The sequence below is a fragment of the Amphichorda felina genome (genome assembly GCF_050947745.1).
Source record: "Amphichorda felina strain 45539 chromosome Unknown scaffold_1, whole genome shotgun sequence".
Classification (NCBI taxonomy): domain Eukaryota; kingdom Fungi; phylum Ascomycota; class Sordariomycetes; order Hypocreales; family Bionectriaceae; genus Amphichorda; species Amphichorda felina.
In genome coordinates this window covers 3894156-3918017 of record NW_028145049.1, presented here as the reverse complement: position 1 = coordinate 3918017, position 23862 = coordinate 3894156, and the positions used below count along the sequence as shown (strand labels likewise).

Genomic DNA, 23862 nt, shown 5'->3' with positions numbered 1-23862 from the left:
ACCCCCTGGCAGGTTGACAGGCCATGATATGGGCAGACAGAATACTAGTGGGAATAGCGACGTGGCCATGAAAGTCACAAAGTAAAATGTGAGCGTAAACCAAGTCAAAACACAACAATAAACGCAGCAGTAATAGTTGGATTCACCCTTCGCCTGCCTGGGCCACTTCTGGCCCATTAGCAGGTACAAAGTACATACCTAGGTAGTTCCAGTGACGCCAACGCCAACATGCCAGCCCTGCCCTAGGCCCCTAGCGATGCTCCGTTTACGAGTACACTGCCCTACAGGCTACACCACACCAGTGGCCAGCGACTCCAGTGAGACACTTTTTTTTTTTTTTTGCGCATCCAAGTTGACAAGCCGTTAAGAATTGACTCTCTGCCACCCCCATGAGCTACCCCTGGTGGCCGACCAATCATCGGGTCCTGATAGTGGCCGCTTACGTCTTTGTTTGAGCGCACTTCTTGTCTGTCTTGGTTGAATGAGTCGCCCTGTTGAGTGTTGAACCGCTCACCACCAAACATGGCACATCACCAGGTTGGCTGGTGATCTTCTGGGGGTGGACGCAGTGCCGAGGGCAGCTCCGGCTGTCCAGACGCGACAGGAGGTCGCGAGCGCGTTCCCTCGGGCCGTACCTGGACGAGCCGCCGCCTCCTGTTCCTGACTATTCTCGTGGTCCCCCCCCCGAGGACTCGGGCTGCTCCGAGGTACCAGGCAGGGCGCCGGATCTGGGCCAGAAGCAAGCTGGACCAGTGCTGGGCCGCCCGCCCGTGACCCGTCTGTGTTGCCGAGTGCGGGGCACTGCTCGGCCAGCCCCTCCGGCGAGCGTGTGCTCCAACAAGCAGGGAATCCAGGACTGAGAGAGTCGTTGGGGTCATTGGACCATGCCCGGCTTTGCGCATCCGTCGATCAGCATGTGCGCGCTACGCTCTGCAGGGCCGGGGGTGGGTCTGTGTGGTTCACTGGTTGACTGGGTGTGTCATAGCCGATCTAGCCTGGCAAGATTGGCCCCAAACCTGGATTCAGCCTGCTGCCAGCCCGTGGCTGTTGGTGGGTTTCTAATGGTGGCTGTTGGGTGATGGCATCAAATAGCCGACACAACCTCCAGATGTGGTCCGGATTGTATTCACCGCCCGTATCGAATCCGTCTCGATACCGAGTGTCCTCCGAACCACCGGCAGGTGCTTTAGTTCTAGATCAATGTCTCGGCCCTCATTAAGCATAACCATACATACCACCTACATAATAGTTACAGTATGCAATATTGACTGCTGGCATGGTATCCCATGCTGCAAATATTACCATGTACCCCAAGGCCCAAGCCAAAGTCACCCCCACGGGCGGCATCTCAAACTCCGTCTGGCCGGGGGTCATGTGAACATGAAAAGGGAGGCATAACAGCATCCGCCGCAGCATCCGCCGCAACACCCGCCGCAACACCCGCCATGCAGCCTGGAGCCATGTTTGGTGCGCATAAAACGAACAGAGCTGGGTCTGAATCGCCAAACATGTGTCTAATCGCCGCGCAGAGACTGGCGCGGGCCGAGGGGTGGGCAGTCTCAGTGCTCATCAGCCCCCGCGTTGACGTACCATGTACTAATGCGTACAATACTCCCTCAACAAAGAACGTTACCATCGATAATGGAACTCTGTAGTCGTAGTAACTGTTCCTGGCCCCGTCCACGGACGTGGATTGTGTCATCACAGGCATCTCCGAGGTCGGCCCCGCCCATCGAGTACCGTGCCTGGCTAGTAGAATGTAGTGTACTATCCATAGTAGCAAAAATAACCACGGGGTAAGGCCGCCATTGCCGACAATGCCCTCCACAATGTAAATGGTTTGCGCAAAATTTCATGGTGTTTTTGCCCCCTTTGCACTTCGTGACCAATCCCCATTATTCTTCCACCGGTCACCGAGACCGAGTCTCCCTCCGCCGCCTCCGGACCCCCCATCCAGCTAAAACTGTCCCACTCTCCGCCGCCGCCGCGTATTCTGCCATGAGGCTTTAATATAGTAGTCATATGAGTCCTTCTTTTTTTTCCATCTCCTAGAAAAAAAAACTCTTCATCCCTCTTCCAAACTATCACCTAATAATAACAAAATATTGCGCCCCCTTCGATGCTTGAAGCGTCCCGCTTCCAACAACACCCTGGGGTCGGTTATCAGAGGTTAGCTGCGGATCTCCTCTCCCATTGATGATTGGCGTCCCCTGGATTCTTCCCATCCCCATGATTCCCGGCCCTCGATAGCCATGGATGGGAACAACCCGGGTTTGCCCTCTGCTGGCCCGGCCATTCGGCCGGAAGGGAGCCCCGACCGAGGCACCGAAGGTCTTCTGACCGGGAAGACCTCGTGCGAGCTCCTCCGTTGGAATGCTATCAACGCCTCTATGCAACCCATGGCAATGGTAAATGAATCCCAACGCCCAACGCACGCCCGCTGCGGCGACGTGAAGGGACCCAGTCGGGTGCACTCGGGCACGTTCTCGTGCTGTTCCCTCGGGTATCTGCTACATTCGTCGCCCCGGCCCGGGAGCATCACTGCCACCTGTGATATTTATCGGATGATTTAGATGCCTATGTATGTACAACTACGGGTGGTACAGGGGCCCGCCGGGTCCAGCCAAGCACATGACAGCACCGGCATCTGCCATCTTGATCCTAGATTCCTAATATCCCCGGACCCCAGTTGCTGCCCGGCAAGATCGTCCCGGGGCCACGACGCCAGGTCCTCACTGCCGGCGAGGCTTTCCCCCTTCCAACCACATGTGCCGCCTCGTTCCCCGCTCAATCAATTGCTCACCGCGCTCTTGACCGTGTCTTCTACTGCCTCCACCACCGCCACCACCTCCTCCTCCTCCTCATCCTGCCCTTCTACCACATTCCCACTCGCCCTAGTGCTCTACATTACTCCTTGGCAGCCGCCTCGACCGGCTTAGCCTGCTCCTTCTCCTTTCCACCCCAGTGGTGGTATGACAGGTATCGGTACATCTGCGTGAGCTGCGCGCCCTCGTTGACGAAGTGGCACCCGAACAGGAGCCAGTTGCGGGGCTGCACGGCGAGCGAGTATCGCATAAAGGTCGCCGAGTAGACGCAGAGCGCGCCCGTCATCTGGCCCGAGATCCTGCAGGTTTTCCCACCGCGTTAGGAATGGCATGGGCCTTATTTTTGGTTGTCGGTTTGGGTTGATTTGCTTACAGATCGGGGCTCTTCTGTGTGTCCAGGACGGCGGCGACGGGGATGCCAAAGTTCGAAACGGGGCCCCAGAAGTCTAATTCAGAGCTGTGTTAGCATTGAGGGAACTGTAACGGCTGATATCAGACCTCCTCCTAGGTGATCTAACGAGTTACTGTGCATGTATGCGCCGCAAGCAAGTAACCCTGGGTCCTATCTCGATAGACATCGAGAGAAGGCAAGGTGCTGCGCAGGGGCGCAATGTAGTACAGCCTCGTCCTAGACTTCTGTATGGATATTTGTAATTCCTCCTCTTTCTAGAGTGTAGCCGTTCGAGCGGGGATAGAGAGCTCATCCGGTAGGTCGCGATAACGGGCAGTGGTACGTACGCGTCGAGCAGATGTAGTCCAGCATCGGGTTGGACCGGATCTTGGCGTTTGCCGCCTTGATGAATGCTGCCATCTCGATTGATGCTGAACCGTCGACGGCGGAACTCGGGGGGTCGGTCGAGGAGGCGTTGTTCGTTGTTGAGGATATCTTCTTCCCAGCGCCTCGATTGCTGGGGCGGAGCCTCCTCTACCGCCCAGTTGCCATGGCGCAAAATTGAGGTCACGTGCAGCCCCTGGGTGGCTGATCCCGGTCCCCCTGTCTCAAACGTCTTCCCAAACTTCAACATAAGTACACTGTGCATCAAGATATGAAGCCAAAATGAAGCTATTAACTTGAGCTGCATTTGATTTTCCTGAATTGTTTATTTGCCGCCGTGGAAGTTATCCAGACTTCTCACCTCGGTCTGAGGGCACTTGAAGCCGGCTGAACCCCCATTCACCGTGCGGTCACTGTGGAGGCTGGAAACGAAGTCGACCAACGGGAGGATCACCGTAGTGAATGTTCTTGAACGAATAATACTCCCAGGTTGGCTATGTATCAGGTCAGGGTGGGTGCGGCTCTATAGAATTGAGCTGAATGAGAAACAGACGAAGACTTGCATCGAGGAGCTCTCATGGGTAGCGTAGCCCAAGTCAACCTTGGGGTAGGGCTTCATTGTTTAAAGCCCAGGCGATGTGTGTAGTTGCGATGGCGAGTCTCATTGTTTCATCTAAAACTCACAAAAGGTGGGATGTTGTAGTAGATGAAAGAGCTGGAAACTCTCAAAGAGATGGCAGTTTGAAAACACCAAGTTCATATGCTAGCCGAGGAATCTTTCACTTGGTCTGTCTGATAAGATGTGCCCATTCTGAAGGTCCCCCCCTCGCCTTCCCCCCCCCCCCCCCTCCTGGGGACGCTACGCGCTCATCATCGCCACCCCTTGCCAATCAGATGCTTCTAATTAATATCAGTTTACTGCTTCGCTGCTCTGCAACAGCTGCTAGGATCTCCAGCTAGCTAAACCGAACCATAGCAATGCGAGATCGCTGTCTGAGTGTTGACGGGTGTTTGGCAGTTGTCACTGTGCGCATATATCCTAAGAAACATGAGCTTTTGTGGACGGTTTGTGTAAGTATGTCCAACCAGTCCCATCACAAGGAGTGTGTAGAGTTACTCGGACTGCGAACTACTCCGTAACCAAAATCCACTTGTCTGGGTTACAGTCTTTACCTTTCTACTCTAAGTACCCAGCGTTCCTTGTATGATGACTTACACATAATACATATTTATACTAATATGTGGGCAGATACAAGGGCTGTGAGGGAAGTAGTGGTGCAATCTTGGATGTACAGTCTGAGTAACTTCACTCCACAGAATTACCAGCCAGTTTCTCGTCAAAGCACCTGTATTTGTCTGGTTACCTACATCTTAGTGCCTCTCTAGGTCCCTTCTCCGACTACGTAGACAAAAATTGACAATCAGCGCTATTCAACCTCCATCTCATCCACTATATACCAGACACCCCCATCCAGAGTGACCTCAAACACCGGGTGTAGTGAAACCCTCGCCCTTTGGCCAGTTGCCAATCGAGGCAGGATCGCCGCCGATGCGAACAAACACACCTACGGCAGGAATACCACCATCCAAGACGAAGAACTGGTACCAACCAGGAGTGCAGATGTAAGGTCCCGGAGGAGCAGTGACGGTACATTTGGTCCCGGTGCAGGACACCGCAGGGAACAATGTTCGGGAGCCCATCGAGTTGCCATGAGTGCTGGAAACGGAGCCCAGGAGCGAAGCAGTGATGGCGCCGTTCTGAGCTGCGCTGCCCAGCGTGAAACTGATCTTCTCTTCAAAGTCCCAGTCCTTGTTATCGAGCTTGAACGTAGGGCGCGGGTCACCGCCGAGAAGGTACGGCGGGACGAACACCTCGACCCGGTATTCTTGCGGGTTCTTGCCGTCCTGGGGATCGGACCCCGAAACAAGAACTCGCCCGTCGAGAAGAGTGATGGCTTCGGAGTGGTACAAGCGTGCGACAGTCGTGTTGGCCATGACTGAGATGCGACTACCCACAGCCTTGGTTGGGTCGTAGAGCAGGGCGTTGAGGTTAGGTCTCTCAGCCAGTCCAAACCCAGCAACACCATGCTGAGCGCCGTTCAGGATAAGGTATGTCCCATCTGGAAGAGGGGCCATGCATGAGATGACACGTCTCGACGGCATACGCTCAATGACCCATTCGGGCTTTGCGGCATCTGGGTAGATTGTGACGCAGTTGTCGAGTGCGGTTGCAGGGCCCTCGGTCGAGCCACCACAGATGAGAACGCCGAGATCGTCGTTGTATGGGGCGTGCTGGGGTAGAAGCACTGCCGTCCCCTCAAGAGGATATGTCCGTCCACCAAGAGGATCGTTCACAGCTCCAGGGATGTTAGGAAGTGTCTTGATAGTATCGAAGGTGACTTCGTCGAGAATCCGGGCCTCGTTCCAGTAGGCAACAAAGATGCCTCCTGACGGAAGGACCGCCAGGTATGGGTAGAGATTGTTGGGGTCAGTCCGCTCGAGCCATTCCATGTACAGAGGAGGCGTCCCCGTAGACGGCAGAATCTCCAGGGTCGGCACTGGAGCACCGTTGGATCCTTCTTCGCCACCGACGACAAGGACAGAGCCGTTGGCCATGTTCATCGCAGATGGGTACCATCGGCCGTCCTGGAGGCTGAGGACATCGACATTCTCCTCCCAGTCATTCTTTCCCTTGACGCCTGCAGACCCGTCAGGAGTGTATAGGCGAACACCAAATGTCGAATCTCCGGACCATCCACCAACAACGAGCTGCCTTCCAGCCTTGTCAGGGAGCGTGACACCACCGGCACAGAAGACGTCCGTCTTGACATGCATAGTCCTCCAGGCAGCGCCGAAGTCGTTAATTACGGAAAGATCCAGCTCGTATGCTCCAGTCGAGTTTGGCGGTCCGGTTCCCCATTTCTCCACAAAGGTGACTTTGCCGTTGATGGCCTGCGAGGTCATGAGAGGAATGACAACTCCGCCAATGAGGAACTGATAGCGGCCAGCTGCAGGGCCTTCGGGGAAGTCCCAGGAGTAGAATGGATCGCCTTCCCAGAAGTAGGTGGTCAAGCGTGCACCACCGCCGCACATGGCCGTCCCGTTGCCAGCACAAGGTATATTGCAGGCCTCATCATCGACAAACTTGGAACCGGTGGTGGCCATATTGGCCGGATCACCACAATAGCACTCGATTCCGTACTCCAGGCCTGCTGCCATATATCCGAATTCGGCGCATGCATCGGTGCAGAGCTTGGGGGTCAAGGTGTCCTCAAAGATCAGCTGCCAGGGGAACGTTCGTTGGTCGTCGATGTTGTCCTGCGCGCAACCCTGATAGATCCAGTCGCCAACAGATGGTATCGGTCCTGGAGGACCGAAGACAGCAGGCTCACCCATGGAGAAGATGCTCATCCGATCAGGGCCACCACACTTTTGATCGGCGTCGCCGCCGCAAGGAGTGCTACACTGGGATTCGTCGTCAGCCTTGGCACCGCCGTTGATGATCTCGTTGCCACAGAAGCACTGTGTATAGTATTCTGCGCCAGCAACGGTGTAGCCTCGGTCTGCGCAAGCTGCAACGCAAGATGCGAGAGTGAGTTGAGCATCGTCGGGGGCCTGGAAAGCAAGTATGCGACCATTAATACTATCCACCCAGCAGCCGTAGGAGTCCCAGCCCTCTGGTACATCTGTAGGGGTAGGGGTGCCAGGAGTTTCCGAGGGAAGGGGGGCGTCGCCAATGGTGTAGACGGAGAGACGGTTGCCAGCGCCACAGTAGTTACACTCGGAACCTCCGCAGATCATATTGCACTGGGAGGCCGGTACTGCAACAGACCCTGTATTGAACTTGTTCCCACAGAAGCACTCTCGGGAGTACTCGACCCCAAAGTAAGCGTAGCCATCGCAGAACTCTGCACACTGGCTGATGGTCATGTCATCAGCGGCTGTAGTCTTGACACTGAGCGCCCGAGTTCCCGTCGCTTCCGTGTAGCACCCGTACCAGTTCCATGATCCAACGGATACAGGCTGATAGGGGCACTCTGTGGGGTTCTCTTTGACGCCTGAGGATGAAGTCGTGGCTGGCACTCCCGGCTCTACCACCGTGGGCTCGGGTGATATGTTTGTCTCAGCTCGCTGGCTAGGTAAGGGCACTGAGCTTGTTGGCCCGCTAATCGATAGTCAGCCAATAGCCGAGAGACGCGTCAGGATTTGCATTGGAGCCTTGTGCACCAACAAGTCCGTCCATGTGCGTGCATATAATAAGAGCCCCCTTACCTGGATGGGGCTGAGGTCTCCGCCCTCCCGCCTGAGTACTGCAGCTCAAAGTCGTATAGATTTAAGTGATTGCTGCCACCGCAAAGCTCTGTCTTGTTTCCTTTGCAGGTCATGTCGCAATTCTCCGCATCAGCAGGTTTGCCCCCATTAGAGATCGTATTCCCGCAGTCTGCTTACGTTAGGCGGTATGCTCGATAATCAACAGGGTACCTTTGTGTAGGAACGGGCGACTTACAGCATTCGCCCCCATACTCAACGCCGGCTAGGATGAAGTTGGCGTCTGCACAGCCTTCGATACATTTCTTGACCGTCAGCTCGTCAGCAGGCACATCGTGCATTTCGTATGTCAAAGCCCTTCCCGCACTTCCCTCGCTGCGATTTTGTTAGTCAGTTGCTGCGTTGCCCAACAGCCAGCTTTTTGTTCTGAGACTCACGCATAGCAACCAATCGACTCATAGCCGTCCCATCCCGGGTTCTCTTGGGGTGACACAACTGGTCTTTTGAATAGACTCAGGCGGTTGGAACCACCGCAAGCTTGAGTTGTATCTCCTCGGCATGGAGTATCGCATTCAGCCTCCTCAGTTTCCACCCCGCCAGTCGCAAGCTTGTCGCCGCAGAAGCATTCCTCATGCCACTCTGTTCCGAAGTAAGAGTATCCTCCATCGAAGCAGAAGTTGGCGCAAATTTCATTCGTCATCTGCGCATCAACCTTGCCTGCCTTGTTAATAGTGCGCCCGACGTCGCTGCCTGCTGATCAGCACTCATGCATATCATCAGTGGAACTGGACATGGTGAAGTACACATAGCATCCTTGATACTCCCAGCCATTTCCGAGCTCAAGAGGGGCGTCCAGATCGCGCCTTTGGTACGAGGCAGCCTCGGAAAGGGGTAGGAGCAATGATAGGACGGCCCATGACACAACAGGTAATCCTGGTCTTGCCATCTTGGTCGACCCCAAAGTCCAGTCGTTTGGACGCTCTAGATGCTACCGTATATGCTGGATGATGTAAACACCAAATTGACGGGAAATGTCACAGCAAGACGGCACGCAGAGGGGCGATATGCGAGTCCTTTATGGTGTGTCCATTTTCAGCTCCGGCTGCCTTGTGGGCCAGAGCTGGGACTATTGAGATGGACAAGGCCGTCATAATGAAATGCGGATGCCCACGGGCTATAGCCCGGGGCATGTGTACTCGTACTTGGCCAAGCCAGGATATGAACATGACAGAAGGACGCCATTTTTCCGAACTGCCCATCCGTGCAGGGGAGACAATTAGACAGCCAAGACACCAAGCGAAGCCCTAGGAACTTGCTGAGAAGAAATTTGTCAAGGAAGGGCGCACCATTGGAGACCACAGCATGACCAGAATGACGGTCAGCATCATTGGGCAGTGACATGCCAGATGGGGCTTTCCAGAGTCCATCACACGTCTCCATTATCAGCGGCCAATACTTCGACCATGGCATCGGGCATCGGGCACCGGTCATCGCTCATCGGGTGGAAGGAATACGAGACGGGAGGAGGCCGGGATGGGCAGGCTGCATCCAGGGACATGCATCTGCGGGCCAGCCTATGCACATCAGCCGTTGCCATTGTCGACGGCAAACTCTGCCAATAGCATTGGTTGCAGTGTCGTCAGTGTTGCCCAGCTCATTCGATAGCTTGGCGGATAGGCCTACAGCCACGCCGCCACGCAGAATAATTGAGTAACAGGTGGCCAAGGTGACCAAAACTGCGCGTGGTGTCATACGAATGGCCTGAAAGACAGGCACGACGGGGCTGATCCGGTGAGAGCCCGAGAGGGCCTGGACTCGGCGATGGATGTGCGAAACTGCATAGTGCACAAGCTCTCCTCAGATAACAGGGCGCATCCCCTCGATCATCTCGGAAAAGACGGCGGAGCATTTCTGGGCCATTGAGGCCTCTCAAATGCGAGTAGTTTTTGGCGGCAACGGGTCAATCAAGACGGTTAGTCAAGGGTTCCTGGGTGACACGAGGAGGAGAATTTGGGGAGTTTTATATGGGGGGGGACGATCTGGGAACCCTGCAAGGGCAATAAATCATGTCTGGCAACCTCGAACCTTCCACTTGCAAGCACCTTCCGCACGAATTACGGATAGGTTTACCAATGTTCCGGGCAGGTGCAGATGTCCAGTTAAATCAGGCAAGCACGCCCAGATGACCAGTCACCAAACGGATGGCATCGTCCGACAAGTTGAATGCAGAGAAGAACAGGTCGAGGTTGTAGTATCAACTATCAACCCGAATCTCACCATCTCAGGGTCCTACTAGCTCACGCCACTCGATCAAGTCAAGCGGCCCGAACGGAGGGCTGATCCGGGTGCCAGGTCCCCTATTGGGGACCCCTGCGCCTCTCTCGTCTCATATTTATTCTCTAAAACCCAGGTCGGCCCCTCGGTTGTCAGCTGTCATTGATGGCTGGATGGCCCAACTCCAATCGGATCTGCGCTACCCGGGAATCTTCTCAGGACAATATGGGGCAGCAATATTGACCGAAGGTGTAAAAATGTCTTCTAACGGTAATTGGTGCCAGAGCGGCCGGCTGCATTCTCGCATGGAGGCGGTGACCTGAATGACTCTGCATATCGTATCTGTGTGGGCAGTCTTGGCAATGTGCAACGTATCTGTACGAGAATGCCAGCAAGCTCAGAGAGCTCAGAGACAGTAGTGTCTTGGATGCATCAGTTCGTTTTCGATCACTCTGCTGCGCCCTGTTTCTTGAGCTGTTCCTTCATGTTGGATACGGAGGCCATATTTAGAACTCTTTTCACCAGTATGTCCCCAGTCTCATTTCCAACTTTTTCGTGAACAACGCTCATGCCCCTCTCTTCGGAGTCATTGGCGTTGGTCATGATGAGCTGCTGTTATCAACCGCCTACGGTTTGCGGCTGACTTCCAAGGCCCTTGGCGAGCAAATGCCACTCCAGACAACAAAAGTAATATATGGGATCTAGACCCCCCAGCTGAAACCTCCCATTCTCGTCGACACGACAGGGTAAGAACGCGAGCCTGCTGTCTAACGCGTGGCTTGATCACGCCCATAACTGACAGAAAGATGCCACTCTTGGCGCTATCGACATGATGCCCACGTGCCTGCCATTTGTTTTCCGGATTCTGCAGCTCGCCGTCATCGCATGTGAGCCGTAAATTATGAGCCAAGGAGGTGGATTGGGGGGACCTCATGGATGCTCGGTGAGCGTCGGTCTGATTGATATGATGGATGTCAATGATTCTCGCAACTCCCGTTCTTGTAAGCACTTTCCCGTTGACACTGGGACGCTCTGTTGAGATTTAGATGATATTGCCTGGCTTGGCTAGGTCGGCTGACAGGTCAACGCGGGTCAGTAGGGTTAGGGTTGCAAATGCTCCGCAAATTGAATCTGGGGTATGGGACATGTGCCTCAGTTGCAACGAGAATCCAATCAACGTTCAAGCTCCCTATAGACCAAACAGTACTCCGCAATAGGTTAAACAGCAAAGTGACCAGCCGCGAGTCGGTTTGGCTGACGGTCCAGTGGGGTATCTAAGGTGAGTCGATCGTGAGGGTAGGCCACAGCCGCGTGTTGCTGTCAGAGCGTCCAAGAATGGCATGATGGTGATCTAGGGCTCTCTCCCAGGGAATGATGCGGCGCCCAATTAGTGGGTATGTACAGCTTGCCATGAGCTTAATTCTCATACAGCGTGTGGTTCGGGCTGGATTGAGGATCGCGTCGAGTCATGATGCAGAACGAGGGGGCTGAGGAAGCGAGGCTGACAGATGAATAAGGATGACTCTTATGGTTCCCTGGTGCAAATTCCAGCCCATAGCCGTCGATTGGCCAATTGCTGGCTGGTGTTTGGGAAAGAGCAAAGATGGTCTTAACAGTGACTCATTGTGAGGCAGTTCAGGCAGGTTTAGCCAAGTTCAGGCCCGCCAGTGAGAGAAAAGATTGCCACATCCGGGGGCTCCACCAAAATCTCAACCTCGCCCCAGATTGAATATCAACTTCACCTTGTTCCGAACCTCACCCTAAGGCTGTTTTGATTTATTTTTGTCCAGATTCATCTGTCAAGCGGTTGCATATTTCAATTTTGCACAGGCCGGCCATCCTCCGTTTGCCATTTTGAGCCTCCACATACTACCACCGTAACCACTATTGAGAAAGGCCATCCTACAATATCCACCATTTCGTCCTTACATTCAACTCAGCTAAATCTTGGAACTCAGTCCGTCATCATGGCTGGTGAGGAGGGTAACCAGGCCCCATCACAGCCCCGTCCACAAAGACAATCTCGAGGCCGTCGAGGTGGCCGTGGTGGCAGAGGCCGTGGGCAGAGCAACGCTGGTAGTTCAGCGCCACGTACAGACACAGCTCCCCCTCAGGACACACCCTCACGTCAGGACACAGCTTCGCGTCAGGAACCCTCTGGGCCGTCTCAGACTCCGGCTCAAAACCCCCCATTCTCAGCAGGTCGAGGGAGATCAAGGCGCGGGGGCGCGCGTAGAGGTGGTCGGGGGTCAACAAACGCTGCTCCTCGGCCCTCAGGGGCTCCGAGTACCCGTAGGACTTTTGGTGGTCATCTGACCACACAAAGAGATGATGATGATGATGAGACGGCTTCGGTGTCTATTCCACCTTCTCTAAGCGCGGATGCTCCCGAGTTTGTCCCCGGCCAAGCTATGGCTGTGAGAAGGTTGGTTAGGCTCTGTCTTTGCCGATATCAAGTACTGACATAAGACAGCAAACCAGAGCAAAAGGCCAAGCGTGCCGAAAAGGTCAAGTTACCAAGGTCGACTGCTACAGACCTAGGTACGCGCATACACGAGGACATCAGTAGCGCAAACTACGAATGTGTCATTTGCACAGAGGATGTGCTCCGGAACTCCAAGGTCTACTCCTGCCCAAAGTGCTACACCGTCCTCCACCTCAAATGCGTCCAGATGTGGTACAAGCCACAGGTCGCAAAGAAGCAGCAAGAAGGCAACCCGGACGAGTTCGACGGCTCCTGGAGGTGTCCCGGCTGCAACTCCATGGTCCAGGATGTCCCCTCATATCACTGCTGGTGTGGAAAGGAAGACAGCCCGAAGCCGGCTAGCAAATCTCTTCCGCCTCATTCTTGCGGACAGACGTGCTCGAAACCTCGGCCGACTTGCCCCCACCCCTGTCCCTTGCAGTGCCACGCAGGTCCATGCCCCCCTTGCGACGCCATGGGCCCGACTCAACCGTGCTTCTGTGGCAAACATGAGGTCCGCAAACCCTGTCGCGAGACCGACTATCAGAATGGCTGGAGTTGCCAGGAACCTTGCGGTGATCTTCTGCCTTGCGGGACTCATGTCTGCCCACGACCCTGTCACGCTGGGCTCTGCGGTGACTGCGACTTGATTCTCGATGCCAAGTGCTATTGCGGCCGCGTTGAGAAGCAGATGCCATGTTACAAGCGGGGCGACATTCAGCAATCGTACAGCACGGCGGACAAGTCGTGGTTCGAGGGTTCATTCTCATGCGATCAGGTTTGCGCGAGGAGCTTTGACTGCGGTATCCACAAGTGCTATCAGTCATGTCATGTTCAGGACGAGCTGCCTGGCCATTGCCCCTTTGCTCCGGACACCATCTCCCATTGCCCCTGTGGGAAGACGCCTCTTGAGGAACTGATGCGGCAACCGAGGCAATCCTGCGAAGACCCCATCCCCCATTGCCAAAAGCACTGCGACAAGCAGCTCCCGTGCGGCCATCTGTGCAAAGCAAAGTGCCACGAGGGAGAATGTCCGACATGCGTGGAACATATCGAAATAGCTTGCAGATGTGGCCGGACTACGACAGATTCGCTCTGCCACCTGGGAGACCTCCAACCTCCTCTATGTCTGAGAGTCTGTCAGGCAAATTTGAACTGTGGACGCCACAAGTGTGGAGAACACTGCTGCCCCGGGGAGAAGAAGGCAGCCGAGAGGCAGGCGGCCCAGAGGAGGAAGAAGGGCCCCGTCCCCCAGTTTGAGCCCGAGCACATCTGCATCAGGACATGTGGGAAGCTTCTCAAATGTGGGAAGCACAACTGCCAGCAGATGTGCCACCGTGGCCTCTGCGGGAGCTGTCCCGAGGCCATATTCGAGGAGATCAGCTGCAACTGTGGGAAGACGGTTCTACAGCCTCCCCAGCCTTGCGGCACCCGCCCCCCCGAGTGCAGGTTTCAGTGCCCCAAGGTCCCAAGCTGTGGACACCCGCGAGTCGACCACCACTGTCATCCAGACGATGTCGAGTGTCCCAAGTGCCCCTTCTTGGTCGATAGGACCTGCGTCTGCGGAAAGGATACTATCTCGTTCCACCCATGCCACCTCCAGGAGGCACACTGTGGGAAGCCTTGCGGCAAGAAGCTCGAGTGCGGGTAGGTTTTGTCAGCCCCTATTCCCCAAGAGACATTCACTCACTGACCCGATTTGCACAGACACATCTGCAAGAAATCCTGCCACAAGCCAGGAGAATGCAGCGGCGAGAAGAGCCCAAGCAAGACATGCGGCCAGGTCTGCTCCAAGCCAAAACTGCTCTGCGAGCATCCTTGCCAGAGCTACTGCCATGGGCGTTCACGTAAGCTATACAGCCCTGCGGGACATCTGTCGAAGCCCACGCTCACACCCCACACAGCATGCGATGAGTCGCTACCCTGCCAGGCCAAGGTGACAGTCACCTGCCCTTGTGGCGTGCGCAAGAAGGAAGTCAAGTGCCTAACCAGCAGCGGGAATCCCACGCCCTCGCACCCGCGCATGGAGTGCGACGACGAGTGCCTGCGCCTGGAGCGCAACCGGCGCCTCGCCGAGGCCCTCAACATCGACCCCAGCTCCGAGCTCACCGACCACGTCCCCTACTCGGACACCACCATCCAGCTCTTCAAGGAGCTGGGGCCCTGGGCCGAGGATAAGGAGCGCGAGTTCCGTGTCTTCGCCCAGAGCAAGGACGAGCTCCGCATGCGCTTCGGCCCCATGCCCAGCGTCAAGCGCCAGTTCCTGCATGTCCTGGCTCAGGACTTCCGGCTCGAGAGCTACAGCGAAGACCGCGAGCCGCACCGACACGTCACCGTCGCAAAGCAGGCCCTGTTCGTCTCGGCGCCCAGCAAGACCGTGGGACAGTGCGTCAAGATCCGGCAGAAGCAGGCCGCCGAGCAGGCCGCCAAAGCAGCCGCTGCTGCCACCAAGGCGCCCGAAGAGCCAGAAGCCAGCCTACCTCCCTTCAACGCGCTGCTCCTCACGTCGGCCGCGTTCGGGCTCACCATTGACGACATCAAGAGCGCGCTGAACCCCATCTTCACGGCCCGCAACTTCAGCATCCATGACGTCAGCTTCCTCCACGGCGACGAGGTCCTCATCCGCATCATCGCAGCCTACTCAGCCTCGCTCGCGCCCAGTGGCCTCGAGACCTCGCTCGAGAAGTTCAGGGACCAGATGGTCGACGTAGCCAAGGCCAAGGGCCTCGCGGGGGGCGTCCTGCTCGCCCACGCCGACCCGCTCGATAACGTCACGCGCCGCGAGCGGCCGAGCAGGCCGGACCCCACGGGGTGGAACGCTGTCGCCGGGCGCGCGGCCAGGAAGGAGAGCGGCAGCCCGGCGCAGGAGCCGCCCGCGGCGGGCAGCTCCGGGCGGAGGATGCTCGGGCTGCGGAAGAAGCCCTCGGAGAAGAGCCCGGAGAAGACGTGGGGGGTTCTGGACGGGGATGTGGAGTGCTGAGATGCTGGACGCACGACGGGATCTACGGTAGACGATGTTTTACGATTGATGGAGAAAGGGAAGGGTTCTGATGTTTGGGACAGCCCATATTTGTCCGCAGAGCATTGCCGGAGTTCTAGATTAGAAAGGATTTTGTCAAATTTAGAAGAGTATGAGCTCCATCAACATTAGATACGCATGAAAAAAAAGGCCGTCTATGGATACGTCCTTTCTAAGTCGCTGCGAAGCAGGTCGACTTGGGCCCATTGTGAGAGCTACAACAACAAACAAGCAAACAAACAAACAAACAAACCATACCAGTGGTTCACGCAAACGAACCGGAATTAAGCTGAAGGAAACTGTCGGATGCAGGATGCCCGCCCAGGTGCTATTTTGGGCTCGCAGCCCGTCCTATCACGAGACCACCCGTCTCGGGATGCTCGCCCGTGGTGGTGGTGATGGTGTTGAATCGCCATCACATGGTCAACGGTCTCCCCCACCTGCATCTACCGGTGCACCACTTCGAAACACGAGCTTCAGGCATGTCTCACTTGGCTGTAAAGCTGTCTCATTAACTATAGTCGTTAAATCTATGCGTATGTCGTCATCACGCCTGCAGTATATGGGGTGTGCAGACGTGGGGGGTATCATTCATAGGGTTTCCGGGTCCCGTCGCTCAAAGGCCGGACAGATATTCACAGTGCGTATCCAACGCCTCAGCCTCTGCCTCCGTCCTCCGAGCGACTCTACGTGCTATAATGATGTCTTCTCCTTGGCTGTCTCGCTCGTGACCTCGACGACAAAGTCGGAAATGGCCTCGAAGTAACCCTCCTCCAGTACGCTCGAGTTGTGGTCTCCGGCGGGGAGTGGCCGCCACTTCTTGATTGGGGCGGCACACAGGTCGAATAGCTGGCGCATGTGACTCGGTCTGGCATGATGTTAGTCTACCAGGTTTCCTTGACGAATGTTGAGAACAAGAGGGTTCATGTAGATAGATCATCAGGAAAAACTTTGCTTTCTAATCATGACCGCAGGGGTTCAGATTTTGTGGGTGATGCAAATTCGATCATCACGAGACCAATAAAGGGACAGACAGTTTTTGGGGAGGGGGGTAGCACTCACGGCACAATCTCGTCTTGGAGACCACTCAAGAAGAGTATGGGCACCTTGGTGATGTTGGGTAATATGGACTCGCTGGCCCACACCTGGTGGCAGAGCAACGTCACGTACTTGGCCGGTGGGATTATTGAAGGGATGAGCTTGCGCATGGAGAGGAACGTATTTTCGAGGACGAGGCCAATAATATCGCCCGCCTCTTGGTTCTTAGCCACCAGCTTGATACTCACAGCACCGCCGAGACTCTGACCGTAGACGATGATGCGGTGGTCGCGCGTCTCGGCTCTTGACCGCAAGTAGTCCAGGGCCGTCTGGGCGTCGATATTGAGGCCGGATTCGTCGGGCTCGCCGGTCGAGGCGCCGTAACCGCGGTACTCGAGCATGAAGACGTTGCAGCCGATGAAGTTGACCATCATGCGGGCAATTGGCAACCGGTGGCCAATGTTGCCCGCATTGCCGTGGAACATGAGCATCGTGATGCCCGAGTTCCCGCCCCCGCGGGGTCCGCGGATATAGAAAGCCGACAACTTCTCGCCATCATTGGTAGGGATCACGAGCTCCTCGAAGTCTCGGATGCCAAATTGCGACGGTCGGGGAATTTCTGTGCGGGCATTTGCGGGCAAGTTGGAAGGATAGATCAGGGCTCTGTGGAGGGCAAAGGCGGTTAGCGCGTGGAACTCTAGTGGGGTATGGCTCGGCCCAGGTCAATGCCAAATGGAGCACCGCCCTGGGCGCTGCTCCGGCCGTGTCGGGGCGTCTCGAATGCAGAACGTACTTTTGCTTGAAGTAGAGGAGGGTGGTGAGGACAGCGGCGATTCCCTGTGCAACGGGGCGTGTCAGTCGACGCGCATGATGGTTTGGTTGCACCATTGGCGGAGGCGGCCTTCATACCGTCGAAGCCAGGGCAGGGAGGCGCAAGTAGCTGCCCACGGAGCTCAGGACGGAGCTGGTCTGTTCGAGATAGGCACTCATGGTCGACTGGGGTGCATCGTTGGACATGCTTCTGCGCCCGGGCATCGAGGGCAGAAGTGCATTGACAGGGAGAGGAGCGGGGGACTGGCCCAGGAGAGAGAAGTCGCCAGGCGAGGCTGGAGGACGAGATGGAAGATTTCAATGGACAGTGGTGAACAGGAAGATGGGAGGGTTTTGGGGCGAAGTGGTTCGAGGGGCTCACCACGGGTACCTTACCTAAGACCACTTGCAGGCAGCTGAGGCAAGATACAGGGGGCAGATCCCCACTGAGCCCACTGGAGTCCACTGGAGTCCACTGGACCATTGCCCAGAGCGCCTACCAGCCTACCCGACCTGGGCAGACAGTGGGAACTGACCGCAACGTAAAATTGGTCGACCGACGGCCACCAGCGGCCCTTGCCGCCCCTTCCCGCCACCGTAGTGGCCGTACCCGTCGCCTCTCCTATCAAGAAGCGACAGGTCAGAGAAGGCCGCAATTCTGTTGAGGTCCACGGTGTCGCCGCCCATGACTCAATAGTTGCCAGCAAGCAATTACGGATGGCCCGGTGTCAATACTAGTGGCCACTAGCACGAATACTCGGAGTACCAACTAATACCAATGCCCTTTGCCCTGCCAATGGGTTCATGCCTGATGGTCAGATCCAGCGCTCCGGCCTGCTCCATCACCGAAATTCCAGAACACCTATCATGGCCCGCCGACACCATTCCCCGGATGAGACACGCGTCATGCCAGGTCATGAACCGGACAATAAGACATGCCCGGAAGGGGGAGTTCCATCGAAATGGTCCCGGGAGTTACGCTACGTACGAGGTAGTAGTTGACGCCTAACCCGCAAATCGGTCTTAATATCATGTCTATTGATCTGGCAAATGTTGATACGAGTACTGTACTGCCTCGGATAATTGCTACTTCCAGTCGTTAATAATAATCAACCCGCTCAACATGCAAGGGTTATACGGTGGATATGAACAAGCTTACCCGATTCTAGCTCAATAACCAAGTAACATATATGGGTACCTATACTACATACTCGTAATCGAAGTGTATAAATAATACATTCTTAGAGTGCGCTGTTTCGTGGAAAGATGGCCTACCAAAAAAAAACAAAAAAAAAAAGGCCTTCTCGACAAACTGTGCTTATTCGTCTCTGTTGGTTGACCCCAGACAACAATCGCATCCTTTATTATATTTTTATATTCGTTGTATATTTATAAACACACCTTCCAACCCCGTGACTCTCTTGCGCTCGAGCTATGGGGAGCCGAGGAGTGTTCCTTACCGGATGTATTCACGCGTGGTATTGGCGTGCCGTGCACAGACTAATAAGTGTTAGGAGGTGGGTATCTAGCCACTACCAAGGGAGGTTGTTAAATGGGCTGCTTGGAGTTTAATATCGTTTTCTTTCTCTCATACTTTACCTTGGACCTTGCCGTGATGTTCTCGTAGTAATACCTGTTCGATACAGAGCATTGAGCGCACTAGCATACCACATTGAGTTTGATATTAACTCTAGCACCGCTATTCATATGCTACATATCAACAAAAAAAAAAGCCATGCCAGGCACGGGTCTTTGTGAGGTCAATCCATTCCATACCTGACCCATCATATGTCGTTCCGTAACACACCCAAAGAAGGCTGAACCGAGGATGGCCCCTGAAACACGCCTCGTCTCAGCCCGACTTCAAAGGGTTTCCTTTCTCGTCGTCCTCATGCAGGTTGGTGACTCGTTGGTGATAGGACGAGCCAGTTGGGCGTGGCTGTGCCGTTTGCTCGCCTGAGACGAGAGGAATTGGTGAGGCGCTGCTTGCCACATTTGGGCACCGGCATTGATTCCCAATCGGCCGGGCTTACGGAGTCGGTAGTACAGAGTCACAATACTACGCAGGTAGTAGTACTAATAATACACCCAGGTTCCAAGCCGGCGTCTCTAGGCGCCGCAGGGTCGGGAATCTGAGATGGGAAGGCTGCCGGACGGGTGAGGAGGCACAGGGGCGCCATAGTTTGCCCATGATTGTTCCTTCATGCAAGTTGGATGATGGGATGGACGATACCACTGTCAATCACCATGCACGTACAAGCGCGTCACCAAGAGGGAAGGCAGCAAAGCGCGCCCCTTGCATTTATTCGAGCCGATTGGGAGAGGGCCGCGGTTTTGGGCTTCGCAAGAATGCAACTTGTTGGCCTCGGGATCTGCTGGCCCGCTATGGAGGTATGGACGGGGTGAACCGCATGGTTGGGAGCCGATCAGCAGCGAGGGGGTCGGAACGAGGCAACTGGGTCGAAGTGTCATGGGCGTATCAAGGGGCTCTGACGAATCTGTGACATGGAGCAGGTGTGTACGACTAATACTGAGGTGAGGCCATGGCAGTTCAACGTGTTGTTTTGCAATCAACAATTGCCGACCAACACCTGGAGTTGTTGATGACGACTTGGCCGACTGCGCCCACCCCGAAATTGGGCGTGAAGAGAAGGAGCCCTCGTGATCTGGGCGTTAATGAGTTGACGCAGAGCAGGCCGTTTCAGCCAATCACGCCACGTCTCCTGGCAGGCTTGGGCAGTCGGCGCGTGGTTGCCCTGGAGGAACGGCTGTTCGCGGGGCGTGAGTGGAGCAGAGTGCGGTGGCCCTATCACAGTCGACGTTGCAAGCTAAGGTACTGTACGGAAACGGAGTACCTACCTGGCTGGACATCATGGAATACTTCCTGTCGCCTTGAACTGGGGCTGGGTAAAAATGTTACCACTTGTCTACGCTATTGCGGTATTTTCTCTCCCATGGTAGGATGATGTAGTCCTAATCGATGACAGCGAATCCTTCTCTGGGAGGAAAGGCTTTGCTGTCCAACGTGGCTGCGCTGTGCAAAACAGGCTCGGGTTGAATGTGCGCTGGGCTGGACCGTGGCAAAATGCGGCGGATGGGGGTGAAGGGAGGCGCAAAAAATTTGAGCAGAGGTTTGAGCATCACAGTCTCACGGACAGGGAACCATCTTGGCCCGACCCGGCACAAAGACACACAGTCCTGATTTTGTTAGACAATCGACATGCCAAGATGGCCTGTCAGTGACGGTCAGTCGTCATGAATACTGCACTGTAGGGCCAAAGGCAGGCAGAGTCACCGTTGTTGCATGTCACGTGCCGCCTATTTGCTGGGTGTTAGCCACTTGTAGACACCGAAACTCAGCCCAGGCGCACAAGAGACGAGAGTTTGCGACACAAGCGGCGAGTCAAGGCAGTCCCGATAGGAACGGCAACGTGCCTGCCAACCAAGATTGACGCCGTCGACCACCACGACACCACAACACCACACCATCAGCAACGCGCAGCAGCGTAATTTCACTCGCGCTGCCGAATCAACACATCCAACAATCAGCACCGCCCAAGCAACCACGACGCCTCCTACTCGCAATCCCGCTGCAGTCTCGCGGAGTCACGTCTCAGTCTCACGCGCCCCCATTGCGCTTAGCGATTCGCGATTTGCGCCTAGCGCTAATACGACTCTCAGATCCTTCCTGGTTCCTGGCCCAGCGGCCCTCTTTTGGCCCTCTTTTGGCCCATCCTCCCACCTGCTATCTTCAGCGCCCGTCCCCGCCCCTCCATCCATCGATTCCTTTTTTTTTCCTCCCACCCCAAAAAAAGCCCCCCTCACTGCCTCTGTGCCTCACTGATCACCCACCCGTCCGAACATCATCGACACCGCGTGCCGTTTCCGTTCTGAGACGCATTCCCTCCTGTGGAAACAGAGCGGCCCCTTTTCCGTCAGCGGCCCCAGTCTGCCAGAACACCCCTCCGTCTTTCACCCCAGCACGCTGTATTACGAGTACTCCGTGCACTGGCTGGGAAGATTTCTTCGCGCCGCACACTGCTCAGCGCTTCCAGCACTGCCCTCACCCCCATCGAATCAGCATCGCATCTCGTCACGGTCCTCCCAGCGTCCACTCAGGAACGAGCACATCTGCAAAGAAGTGAAAAAAGGGCACATCGACACCTCCGTAAAATACCGCGGTCACTCAAGCCTCATTCTTGTTCTCGCCCAAGCCGACGCCCAATCAACAAGAACCTGCCGTCATGGTCTCGTTTTCCTGTGAGGTGAGTACCTATGAGCAAAGCATGCCATGGCAAGGCATGGCATGTGGCTGGTCGCACAGCCTAGCATGAGCTCCCCTCGCGTCTCCCCCATTCCCGCCAAGTCCTCCCTCTTCATACGTCTGACCTCCCTTGTCCCCTGGTCCTTAAACTGAACCCTTGCCCACTCCATGACATACCACCATCCATCCCACCATCCCTCACACGATCAAGCGCCTGACATCACACCTAACACACCACTTCTCTTACACACTACGCCCCTTCCTACCCTCCAAGGCTATTCTCCCCGGGTTCGCTGATCGCGTGGTCCACTTCCCTCGTCTCTACCACCCTGTGCCCCTCTGCCCCTTATTACACCTCCGTTCCCCAGTCAAACCCCCCACTACGCTGCATCCATCTCATCCAACTACCACCGGCAACTCCATCTGATCTAACCTCACCCCGATAGTCGTGCGGTGACGTCCTCACCAAGAAGAAGCTCGACCCTCATCGCAATCGCTGCCACGGCGCCACCTTCACCTGTATTGATTGCATGGTGCACTTCCCCGGGACTCAGTATCGATCACATACAGTACGTGAAGCAACTGCCCTCCAACCCTCTGCCTTGCTAACACCGGACCCAGAGCTGCATGACCGAAGACCAAAAGTATCAGGGCGCCCTCTACAAGGAAAAGAATAAGAGGGTAAAGACCCAGAACACCCCAAACCAGCAGCGCAACCAGCAATCCAACGCCATGGTGCAACACGCATACGTCGAGGATGTCGACGAGACATGGAAGGAATACCAGGGACAGACAGAGGACGAGAGGTCACCCGCCGAGCTGCTGCCGGAAGCTCCCACGCCGCCTGCTGCCGTAAACGAGGAGAACATCAATGTCTTCGACTTTCTCGACGCCTCCCAAACCCCCAATGCTTCCAACCTGAACCTCGCGCACCCATCCCAGGTTGATGAGAGCAAATCGTTGGTCCGCTACGAGTACAACGAGGAATATGTTGATGCCTCTGGCTTGATGGACGACGAGGCCCTTCTACGGTACGCCAACGGGCCATATGAGACTCCAGCGCCCGCCAAGAGTGAGCGTCGCAAGAAGGATGGAGATGCCAAGACGGACAAGAAGAGGAAGCGGCTCCATCTCGAAGTCCCTGGCGACGAAGTCATGACCGATGCCCCTCCTGTGCTCCACTCGGGTCTGACCGGCGGGATCAAGAGCCTCATGCGCCCAACCTTCCCGCCCTCCCCCGACTACTCGGGTGCCGACGTCGCTGAACCCTCACCCGCGAGCCCCCTAAAGAAGACGAAGTCGAAGCACTCGAAGAGCGGTCAAGTCAGCAACAGCATCTTTGGCATGATTGCAGGCAGCTCCAAAACAAAAACCAAGAAGCGCAAGACTTCGAAGAAGAGCTCTTCGCGCCACGGAGAGAAGAGTCCCAAGCTCATCGAGTACAAAACCCGCTCCAAGGAAGGAAAGGGCGGCGAGGGCGCCGAGATGGTGGTCTATAAGCCCCGGGCCGACGTCTTCTTTGAATATGTCAACAAGGGTCCCGAGAGCGAGCGTGGCTGCAGCATGAACAAGACTCTCAAGCGGTTCCACCGCGAGCGCCAAGCCGCTGGAACCGACCTGACGAAGCAATTGGAGGAGAAGGAGCTCTGGCGATCCATTCGTCTACGCCGCAACGACCGCGGGGAGATTGTGCTCTTCTCGATCTGAGCGGCGAGCCACCTTCCCCCCTCTTTTCCTTTTTCTCTCTCCTATGTGCTGTCAATCATGGGTCGGGCAAAACATAAAGCGGTAAAAATGGAGTTGAGCGATCGTTTCGAACCAGTGGTTCCTTTTTCTTCCCTTTTCTATTCTACAGGCAAGATACCCACAAAAGAGATGTGCATCTTGGACCGTTTTTTGTAAGATGGTATGAGGAATACTCTTTGCCAATTGGTGCATGGCACGGAGCTCCAAGCTGGACTTGAGCTTGATTAAAGGCGAGCAATGGCATGCGCACGTGCAAATGTACCATCTAATTGAAGGGAATGAGTCCTACAGGGAGGTTGAGGGCTGTGTATCTGTTATGGTGACAGGATCGGGGAGCGTGGTGAGGAAAGAAATTAGGGGTAATGTGCCGGCGGAAAC

General features: G+C 55.6%; 5 protein-coding genes across 5 annotated transcripts; 2 read left to right on the top strand and 3 right to left on the bottom strand.

Annotated features, from left to right (window-relative positions):
* Positions 1 to 2907: 2907 nt before the first annotated feature.
* Positions 2908 to 3636, bottom strand: ACO1O0_001286 (pyruvate transporter MPC1; the record flags this gene model as incomplete). Its single annotated transcript, XM_083190773.1, has 3 exons — positions 2908 to 3124; positions 3199 to 3271; positions 3564 to 3636. 3 exons carry the CDS (start codon positions 3634 to 3636, stop codon positions 2908 to 2910), a joined length of 363 nt encoding a protein of 120 aa, XP_083054632.1.
* Positions 3637 to 5082: 1446 nt separating this feature from the next.
* On the bottom strand, positions 5083 to 8210 carry ACO1O0_001285 (glyoxal oxidase N-terminus-domain-containing protein; the record flags this gene model as incomplete). Its single annotated transcript, XM_083190772.1, has 3 exons — positions 5083 to 7735; positions 7873 to 8041; positions 8108 to 8210. The coding sequence occupies 3 exons, from the start codon at positions 8208 to 8210 to the stop codon at positions 5083 to 5085; spliced, it is 2925 nt and encodes a 974-aa protein (XP_083054631.1).
* Positions 8211 to 12525: 4315 nt separating this feature from the next.
* FAP1 (uncharacterized protein) lies at positions 12526 to 15587 on the top strand (the record flags this gene model as incomplete). The annotated part of the gene is made up of 5 exons (XM_083190771.1): positions 12526 to 12560; positions 12617 to 12684; positions 12742 to 12937; positions 14159 to 14254; positions 14315 to 15587. The coding sequence occupies 5 exons, from the start codon at positions 12526 to 12528 to the stop codon at positions 15585 to 15587; spliced, it is 1668 nt and encodes a 555-aa protein (XP_083054630.1).
* A 732-nt stretch (positions 15588 to 16319) lies between these two features.
* Positions 16320 to 17699, bottom strand: bem46 (Alpha/Beta hydrolase protein; the record flags this gene model as incomplete). Its single annotated transcript, XM_083190770.1, has 4 exons — positions 16320 to 16494; positions 16689 to 17327; positions 17458 to 17501; positions 17574 to 17699. The coding sequence occupies 4 exons, from the start codon at positions 17697 to 17699 to the stop codon at positions 16320 to 16322; spliced, it is 984 nt and encodes a 327-aa protein (XP_083054629.1).
* Positions 17700 to 21718: 4019 nt separating this feature from the next.
* On the top strand, positions 21719 to 23445 carry ACO1O0_001282 (LYAR-type C2HC zinc finger protein; the record flags this gene model as incomplete). The annotated part of the gene is made up of 3 exons (XM_083190769.1): positions 21719 to 21739; positions 22185 to 22307; positions 22360 to 23445. The coding sequence occupies 3 exons, from the start codon at positions 21719 to 21721 to the stop codon at positions 23443 to 23445; spliced, it is 1230 nt and encodes a 409-aa protein (XP_083054628.1).
* Positions 23446 to 23862: the final 417 nt, after the last annotated feature.